At 35.9% G+C, this 10,317-nt stretch overlaps 1 protein-coding gene across 2 annotated transcripts; it reads left to right on the top strand.

Moving 5' to 3' along the window:
* The first annotated feature begins 7,996 nt into the window (after nucleotides 1–7,996).
* LOC130718447 (MYB-like transcription factor EOBI) lies at nucleotides 7,997–9,722 on the top strand. 2 transcript variants are annotated; one of them, XM_057569040.1, is made up of 3 exons: nucleotides 7,997–8,218; nucleotides 8,680–8,797; nucleotides 9,040–9,722. In XM_057569040.1, the coding sequence occupies exons 1-3, from the start codon at nucleotides 8,077–8,079 to the stop codon at nucleotides 9,476–9,478; spliced, it is 699 nt and encodes a 232-aa protein (XP_057425023.1). In that variant the 5' UTR covers nucleotides 7,997–8,076; the 3' UTR covers nucleotides 9,479–9,722. The 2 variants fall into 2 exon arrangements, with proteins under 2 accessions (XP_057425023.1, XP_057425022.1); XM_057569039.1 differs by having other exon boundaries at nucleotides 8,680–8,809.
* Nucleotides 9,723–10,317: the final 595 nt, after the last annotated feature.

Here is a 10,317-nt window from a genome sequence, read left to right as displayed (position 1 = left end):
TAGAATAAAAATTCTAAATTTAATTATGGAGGTAGTTTTAGAATTTCCAATTTCATAAAACCTAAATACATATATATTTATTCTTATCTTTCTATTGCAAAGAAACATAAGGAGATATATATATATATATATAAAAATATATATATATTTAGGGTTTATGAAATTATAAATTCTAAACCTACCTCCATAATTAAATGTTAGAATTTTATTCTAATTTGGGCTTATATTGATTGGTGGTTTTTTCTTTTTTAATAAAATGAGTTGAATGTTACCTGATATATTTTTTTTTGTCAAAGGATCATAATCCATTCAAACTCATAGGGTTGCCAAATGGCACTTACAACATGCGAGAATAAATCTCAACGAGTGATATCACAATGCAAAACATAAGCAATCACTGGAACAAGCATGCACACTCAAACAACAAAGCTGAACATCAGCTAAAACATGATGTAAAAACCCTAAGGGTTAAACAAAAAAGCCCCTAAACCTCCAAAAAAGCACAGAGATACCGGGTTGACTTCTGAGCGGATAAGCTTATGTCTTCAAATTTTAACAGCGCTCCCATTCTAACAACTTTTCGACTCTGCCGGAGTTGCGATTGTGCGGCTATCAAAGAAGCTCAAACATGGATTCAGTGGCATGGGGAAAAACCAGCTCCTCTAAAAGCAAGGAAAAGTAGAGAAGCTTCTGCAGAAGCAGGAACAAGGTGGAGAAGGTTGAAGCAGCTGTGATAGTGATGAAACAACAGGACCAAATGGAGAAGGAGGTGGACATGAGCAGGACGATGGAGGGGCTGGAGCCGGCCGCCGTGAACGGTGATTCAGTGAGGCAAAGGACAATGGGGAGCACTCACAGAACTCCACAATCACCCCAAACCCCACTTCAAAATCTAGTCAGAACAAGCAAGAGCTCTCACCTTTAGCCTAGATCTTTGCCAGAAAAGATGGAGGAGAGGATGCCTCAGTTATGGGTGGCAACGGAGGCTGGCAGTGGTGGTGCTCACAGATCTATGGCGGTGGGGTGGTGGTTTGTCGATTCAACACATGATCTACAGGCTGCAGCAGAGCTTCTAGTGGTAGTGGAGGTGGCCAAGGTAGAGGAAGAGGCGGCGGGAGCGGAGGAGCATGGTGGCCAGAGGAAGGGGATGCAACCCACACACAAAAAACCCACTTATTTGGATAATAAATCCACCTATTGTGGAAGAAGACCCACCTATTGTGGGAGAAACCTACCAAGCAGGAAAACAAAACTCCCTAGAGAGGAGAAGAGGCTCCCCAAGGGGAGAAGATGGCACTGTATGAGAAACCCTAGCAGAGGTATATGAGAACGGTGGAAATGTGTGAGCTCATTTGCTAATGTGATCCTTTTGAGCTATTTTGGAAGTCACCATGTGTATATAAGTTTATTGGACTGAGCCCAATTGACAAGTGTGTGTGAGCTTTTGTGTAGGCCGTAGGGCCTAATATCCATGATGGATGGAATTAGATTTTCCATGTTTTATTAAGAGAGAGTAGGATACCCACTTGTCTATAATGTTCTTTAACGACTCGTGCTCCATTGAAGAGTTCGTTTGCAAGAGACGAGAGAGCAAGTGGAAGATCATGTTCTATCACACACGGTTGTGTGCGTGCTTCCACGAATTCTTGTTCTTTCTTCAATAATTTCTGATCTCTAGTGGACCTCTTAGTAGGATTCGAACCTAGTATTATTGTTTTATTATTGTTTATGATGATGTTTTAATTCCAAGTATAAATCCAGTTAATATGTAACTTTTACATGAGTATAACCTGCTCTGCTCTGATACCAACAAACTATCCATAATATTCTTATCAAATACTACTGAAGGTATGACAATAGCACGCTATCTTCTATCACACATAGACGATGCACACGAACCTACAAGCTAATAACAGTATGGTGTGCTTGTGCCACCCCTGGCTTAATGACATGTTCATCGCAAATAGAGGAAATGCATCTACACAAATTCAGATACTTAATACAATATCATATCATATATATAAACAATGAAGATCATTAGTCACATCTACTATTGCCTATAACCATCTAAAAGCAAGTTAGCTATTGCCTATTGGCTTCATACATGCTCTGAATGAATACAACTGTACATAAATATCAAGATACTAAAATTAAGTGGATTTTGCCGTGGATTTGATGGCATTGATGATGAATTCACAATCATCTAATCTTAAAAGTTTCTCTCATAACTTTTCAATTTTATTAAAGTTAGATGGGTGAGTGTTTAAGGCTTTAGCAATGAATTTGTTTCTATATTGAGGCAACGTAGGCTATATGTCATATTAAACAATTACACATTAAGGACAAATGTTTCAATTTATATATTTAAAGTGTGCCCGCAACAATCACAGAACATTGATCCCAATCTATGTTGAAAAGATCCCCTTATATAAGACTATTTGTTAAACTCAACAAATTACATGTGACTCTTTCACTTTTAGTTTTTAAAATTTCGCTCAAATGAACACGAACACTTAGCTATTGAACAAAATGTTTTAGTGGTACAAGTATACATGGTTTTACTTTATTATAATGATATTAATTTAATCCGTGTCAAACACGTATATTACTAGAAGTTTCAAGTAGATTCATACATTTTTATATTTGCAGTAGTATCCGTGCTTAGCACGCGTTTAGCTTAACACATGTACATGTTTGGAAGAGGGTGGAATGGTGAGAGAGATAGAGTAGAGAGTTACACTCTGTTTGGATGCATGGGTGAAAATGTGAGTGGAAAGAATATAAGTGAAAAGAATATAAGTGGACAATGAAATTATTTTAAAGTTGTTTGAATTAATAGAAAAAGAAGGGAAAATAAAAAGACTTTTCAAAAAAAGAGAGAATAAAAGGAAAAGTGAGTCTAATACTAACATAATTACTAATGTATCCCTTTCATTATTATAAAATATATTAAAATAATCAAGCTTTTAAAATAAAAACAACATTTCACACATCCCGATGGACTTTCAACAACCCTTTGCTTCTTTTCCGTCCAATACAGCCAGGAAGACTTTTTTTGCTACTGTAGTCCATTCATTTTCATCTCCTGCCATTTTCCACTCCCATCCAAACACATAAAAAGCTATTTTCCACACAAAATCCTTTCTACCTACTTCCTTCCTTTCAAAATCCACCTAAGCAAACATAGCATTAGAGTAGAGATTAAAAGCAACCTTATTTGGTTTGATCAAAGAGATGGAGGAGAGGGAGCAAAATCGTGGGTCATGCCTGCGTTTTGGAGTCTCTTCCTTTTGTGAAGAGATTGAAGAGAGGGGATCAATTTTGTGTGTGTGTTCCATTTATACCCTCTTAATTCCTCTCTTGGTTGTGGACTATCCAACTATGTCATTTCATATTCAGGGTAAATTTATGCAAAAGGAACACTCTCTCTTCTCTCTTTCTATTTATCCAAACGAAAGGAGAAAGATTCCAAATCATTCTTTTTCTTCTCTCTCTCATATATCTCTGCCGTACCAAACATATAAATCTACTCTATTTCTCACTTATTTTTCTCTACTCATCTTATCTCTTTTTTATTCTCTCTTCTCTACCAAACAAAGCAGTAGTGCGAGAATAGGTTGGTCCATTTAGGTTTTGTGGTTTATTTAAAAATCTGAAGGACTAAACCTGATTTGTTATTTGTTATTTGTTATAAATTTTTTTCGAGTCTAACCTGATATTCCTGACAGTCTAGCATGACATAATAGCCTATTTAAAGGCATGTTTAGCGCCACGTAAACTTCAGGTCGGGTCATTCAACACTAACTGGCGTCGGCAAACTGATACTTAGCGTTAGTTTATACCTAATGCAAAATTCACCAGTCAGGCCCCAGCATAGTTTCCACTTGCCGACAGGTAGTGGCAGCTCATGTGTGACACTAAATTTGCTGGTGAAGACCTACGCAATGTTGTCACTGTACGAGCGTTGTAAGGCCTCAAGGCTTAGCTTCAGCTCTGTTCGACACTAATGTGTCAGGTTGCAGCTCATTTTACGAGACCTGGCTTTAGCGTCGGTTTGGTCGGTGCTAAATACCACCTACGGTCCTATTTATAAGAGCCAAAAAAACTACCTCATACAGTTTAAGAAAAAAAGTTAAAGCAATTAAATGCAATAAATTTGTTCTAAATTAATGTTGAACTTCCAAAACTACTATTATCATATTATGTACAAGTGGCATAGGAAAACATAATTAGTCTTGATGAGTGGGATGAGAGAAAATATAATTAATGAGCTGCACATTTTACTAGTTCAAAATTATTGAAGGCAATAATGTCAAAGAATAATTAATACTACCTCTGTTCCTTTATATTTATCCAGAGAGAGCAGAAGCACACATATTATTTGTTTTCCTATTTCACCCTTTAGAATGCATTTTATTTTCCCTTCTTTATTGAACTTGCAAGGGTATTTCTTGGAAAAACATTATTTAATGCTTTCTTGAAACTCTAAGTGGACAAATATATAGGAACAATTTTTTTTTTCAAAGTGGACACTTAAATAGGAACGGAGGTAGTATGACACAAGCTTCAATTTGGTTCTTATAAAAAGACCTAGATAAACACCCTTGATTTTTATAAATAGGATCGAAGGTAGTAACATAAATGTATCTGCCCATGCTTCCTTATAAGTCAATATCTCCAAGATTATTTCTAATTCATCTCTTCTTACTTTTCCTCTTTTCCTTTTTCGCTCACTGTCGCGCCACCCCCTTCTGTGGTTACATTCCTCCTATGCACAGTTGTCACCCTCCTCCTCCGCCCCTCTCATTTGTCCACGCATTATCCTCATCACCCTCCTCTGCCTATATGAGCCACCCTTGTCCCTTCTTCGTCGCTGCTGTCACCTCCCTTCTGCTCTCATTCGTACTCCTCCACCACCCTTACTATTTCCCACAACTACCGCACTCAACGTTCTTAGCCTCTCCCTTTTTCGGCCGCTTCACTCCCTCTACATGTTATATCACTGCCCTACCATCATGTCTGCCACGACCTTGACCGTCGTTGTTGCTATCACTTTAGTTGTCATATGTCGCTACCACGACCTATGCTACCATGGTCTCTTCCGTTCTTATTCGTCCTCTACGACAGTCCCTTCCGCTACCGACATTTTCGATGAAGTCTTGTTGCCGCCATAACATTTTCCCCACAGACATTGCTGCCACGACCTCCATTACTGCCATTTAAGTTTCACGACTTCCATTTTTTTTGCGACAACACCGTCGTTTTGCCCTTCTTTAACATCAACAACATGCTTCAAGTGATTTGGGTAGAAAGGTGTTAGCTTACCATTATACATGTATCTTGCAATATATTAATGTCGAATTTTCATCTAAAATATAGGTTGAGCTGTTGTTATATATTTGAATGTTATAACTTTATTATTAAGTTCTTAATTATTAATGTAGGTTATTGATTGTAATATGAGTTATGAGTTGCAAAACATATGAAATAGCAATGTCTTGTATATTGAAATTGATGAAATTAGCGTTGGCCACAACCAAACCACTGTTTTTTCCGCTAACCAAGCCACCATTTGGTAGAGGGTAGGGCATGGAGAAATGAGATAATAGTGGGTTGATTTTAGGGAAGAAGATGAAGGTGATCTAGGTTTTTGATTTGGGAGTTTTTGATCTAGGAAAGATTTAGGAAAGAAGATGGGAGAAGGTGATCTAGGTTTTTGATTTGGGAGTTTTTGATACGGGAAAGATTTAGGAAAGAAGATGGGAGAAGATGATGAATGTGGAAGATGAATGATTATATGTGATTAAACAATTAAAAAGACTAAAACGGATATGAAAAAATTTACGTGGTCAATTCAGTTGACTAAACTTGTCACATAAACACTTAACTGGTTTGTATTGATGACATATAAATATAAGAACTTAACTTGATTAGCCTTTATTTTATTTTTATAACATTCATTGTTTATTAAGAATGATAGATTTTCTACCAAAGAGGAAAATAGAATTGAAAGTTTTCATGTATGACATAGCACCATCTTTCCATAAATAAAACTTCGAGGCGCCACCTGTCCCTAACATATCATAATCATAATATTGTATTAGCCCAATACCCAAAATGGCATCCAGCCCTAATGAAATCTCACAAGACTTTGTATGATTGCTCCTCTAAAGAAGTAAGCTAATACAACACCTGGGAAACTCCCATTGGGGATGTTGTAGTTTTCACTTTTCAGTTTTGGAAAAAGATCACCACCCTCAATATTTTATTTACCATACCTTAGATTATGTTTCTTAGCATGTAATTTGTTGTCCGGATACATGAGCCTAGTACATACGTGTCGATACAACAAGAGGTTTCTCTTAACTTTTTTCTTGTCCCAATTTGGCATCAAATAAATTAAATATACACAATCTTTGCTTTGATCAATTTCACCCTTAGTTAAACATGTCACCCAATGACTTAGCACCTTATTGAATTTTCTAATATGCCATTGTGTCGTCATTCCATGATTCACTAATTGTAATCCTCCAGCTCCTTCATTGGCTCAAGATTCTGTCAGTCAGGAACTAGATTTGCTTCAAGGTGGAGCTCATCAAACGTACTAATTAAAGACTCGTGACATCAAAGGGTTTTGATTTTTATGTTTTTCGCTCGCTTTTTTTTTCTTTCTTTCTTTATTATATCACTCATTATATCGTTTATTTTCTCTTTTTCTTTATTTTCACTTTTTTCATAATTTCTTTTTTCACTTAGAAGATTAGCACATTTTATAGATATTTTTTTCATTAACCTAAAAAAATATTGTGGGGGCACTTGCCCCCAAGACCTTCTGAATGGATCTTTGCTTGATTGTGCATATACATGTGACTCATATCAACCCAAAAACCCATAATCAAATTAAGTTATGCGGATGGGTTGCGACGAAATGTTAGGGTATAAAATAATTAAAGATGAGTTGTTAAGGTTGAACAAGAGTTTATGAAAATATATTTGCCGATTACTGACCTAGCCGACTAGATTCAAATATTTAACTTTCAAAAACCCTAAAAATTAGAGTTGTCGCACACCACTTCCTTTTACCTTTTCAGAATGTCCTTTGTGATTTCTCAATCTTTTTGTGGACTTGTTTGATTACCGTTTTTGAAATTATTTTCTAGTTTTTTAAACTGAAAAATTTGAAAACAGTTCTCAATTTTAGCTTTTAAAGCAAAAAAACTAGAACAACTAAAAATATGTTTCCTATTTCAGTTATTTGTTTTCAAATTACAAATTTTTTAACGTTGGAAAACATTTTATCCTCACAATGTTTTCTTGAAAAATAGTTTTTAAATACTATTTTCAAAAACTGCAATCAAGCAACCATATGTCTCTCATATCATATAAGTCTGTTCATCAGTTGGATCCAGAACTAAAACACTCATATTGAAATACCTGATGTAAAATATATAGATTATGCGTATGTATTTTTTTTGTTGTAAGTAGGGTTTACACCAAAAAGCAAGAACTACAAGTGAGTAGGACGCGGGAACGACACTCCCGAAACATCGAAAAGAAGAAAATTTGAACACCTCGGGGGAGGCCGCTCCAAAATATGAATACCTAACCCTAGATCATGCACCATATTAGCAAGCACCATATTAGCAAGCTCATCCGCCATTAGCCTCCCAACAAACAAGGATGTAGATGTGTGTGTTTCACATCTAATACTACTCTAAGCGAATTTTCAATTTAATATTTTAGACTTCAAAACAAAATTTGGAAAGTAATTTAAAAAATAAAAGTCCTAAAACCATCAAATTTCTTTAACCCTGAAAATATTTAAAACACATAAATTTTAATTTATTTTTGTCACACAACGTCACAGTTTCACACTTACCTGAAACAGTGAAACAGATAGGGATTACATGAAAATGACGATTGGTTGACTGAAAGAGTCAAGTTGAGGCACAGCTGCAGGTATAAATATGCAGCAAACACTGAACATCAATGGCAAACAGCACCATAGAATTTGGAATCAAGCTTTACCTTAAGAACCAACTTAGAACCCTTTATTTACATATATTTTGGTAAGTTATGGCAAGAAACATGGTTTGTGGTGTTACAGAAGATGATGGATGGAGGAAGGGACCTTGGACTGCTGAGGAGGACAGATTACTCATTGAATATGTCACACTGCATGGTGAAGGCAGATGGAACTCTGTTGCTAGGCTTACAGGTGCCAAAACCAATCTTTGCATATAAACTCTGTTTTGCTTCTTAATTTCTAATATAGTTTACACATTAGTCCATTTCAATTATAGGGAGAAGCTTTCTGGATTTCAGAATTGATTTTGATGAATAACAAGTTGATCCAAACATGCTATAAGTGACTTTTAGCAACATAACATGTAAAATTGTTTCCAAACTTAGTGCATGTTTGAAAATCCTTTTAAAAATGATTATGAAGGTAGAACCAATTCTGGGAAGAAATTTATGAGAGTAGCTTCCGAGTTTTAGAAATGATTATGGGAAAAAGAGAATATGATCTATTATGCTCAGTAAATTGGCTTCCCATGTGGCTTAAGTTCTTCATTTGGCCTCTTTCATATCATGTTTTTCATGATTCTTGACTCTTGATTATCACCCTTCAGCCACTTTTTTTTTCCGAATGTTTGATAATTTTTATTCTTTTGACAGGACTGAAAAGGAATGGGAAGAGCTGCAGGTTAAGATGGGTGAATTACCTGAGACCAGACCTCAAGAAGGGTCACATAACACCACAGGAAGAAAGCGTCATTCTAGAGCTGCATGCCAGGTGGGGAAACAGGTAAAATTTGAATGCCCAAGTTCTTGAACTCAGAGTGCATGTGTGGAAATCCTTCTACGATTAATTCTGAAACAAAAATCTATTTTAGGGAGAAACTTCTGTGAGTAGTTTTTGGGTGTCAGAATTGATTCTAGCGGATCCAAACATGGTATTATCTGTTTCTTTATTTGGAGAACTTAAGAGTTTTATGTTAAGGCCTTGATTTGATTGCGGAATTAAAAACCCCTCAGGTGGTCAACAATTGCAAGAAACTTGCCAGGAAGAACTGACAATGAGATCAAGAATTATTGGAGGACCCATTTCAAGAAAAGGCCGAAAAATCCCTCTAATGCTGCGGAAAAGGCAAAAACTCGTCCCTTGATGAGGCAGCAATATCGACTGCAACGACAGAACTTGAAGCAACAGCAAGTTCAGCAGCAACAACAACTTCAATTCAACTTGGACATGAAAGGGATCATAAACTTGCTTGAAAAAAATGACCCTTATATACCTCAAGAGACACAAGAGATGGTCAACATGTACCCAAGCACACCAGAACAGCGTGGCTATTTAGACTCTATGCTGAATGGTAATTTCTCTGCACAAGAGTCCTCAGATGAAGAAATTTTGTGGGATGGGCTATGGAACTTGGATGATGTTCTTGGCAATTCAATGCAGCTAGTGCTATAAGAGTCTTCAGTTTGTAGCATTTAATTAGTAGCTCCCTTCTGTTAAACTTCTTGTTTAGTCACAAATTCTGTTAGGAATAGTGCTACTAATTTGAGACACTGCTTGATAAGGCTCCAAAATCTAGGAACTTGAGAGTTGAGATATATTGTACCATAAAGGTGGACTCAGGGTAGTAAGTGATCTGAAGGCTAGTATTGTGTAAACCTTCAATGAAGTTTCTCCACTTTGCTCTTTTTTCTTGACAGCTTTCTGGCTTCTAGGTGAATAATAAGGAAGTGGAAGAAACAGGAAAATGATAAACTGAACTTATTCTTAATAATCATAACAATGTTTCTAGCAGCTGTTTGTTTTTTCCTTCCGCAATTGCTTGAAACCAAAGTGGAAGTAGAAGCTTGAAAATAAAACTGAAATTCGATTAAAGGAACTAGTTAAATATCCTTTGATCATTTGGATGGGAAGTCATTCTATTAAAGCAAAGCATGCCATTATTGCAAAAAGAAATCCCTTTTTAAGAATTGATTATGAGATCCTTATTACAACAAAGAATTCTTCATGACATCTTTGTCATCATATTCTTCCTACCTATTTATGTAACACATAATACAAATGCTCTTTTACTTTTCATTTATTTCAAATGATTCGATTTGGGAATTGAGATTGAACTTAAACTAAGATAGAATGGGATTCTTAAAATCACACATACCATTTTTATTCACAAATCATCTATTTACATGTGGACTGTACCCTAAACATGTATGTTGATTTACAGAGATTCTGATATTATTTCAGTATCAGTACTCTCATTTGACAGTTTGAGAATCTCGAATCAAGGAGTCAGT

This window comes from Lotus japonicus, chromosome 5, assembly GCF_012489685.1.
Source record: "Lotus japonicus ecotype B-129 chromosome 5, LjGifu_v1.2".
NCBI lineage: Eukaryota > Viridiplantae > Streptophyta > Magnoliopsida > Fabales > Fabaceae > Lotus > Lotus japonicus.
Note: the sequence above shows the minus strand (reverse complement) of the source record. Positions and strands in the feature narration are given on the sequence as shown.

Bases quoted from the DNA above. Each gene is read 5' to 3' on its own strand.
- LOC130718447 (XM_057569039.1), top strand. From the start codon at position 8,077: ATGGCAAGAAACATGGTTTGTGGTGTTACAGAAGATGATGGATGGAGG. The intron at 8,219-8,679 runs GTGCCAAAACCA...TTCTTTTGACAG, and splicing joins CTCTGTTGCTAGGCTTACAG to GACTGAAAAGGAATGGGAAG. The intron at 8,810-9,039 runs GTAAAATTTGAA...AAAACCCCTCAG, and splicing joins CATGCCAGGTGGGGAAACAG to GTGGTCAACAATTGCAAGAA.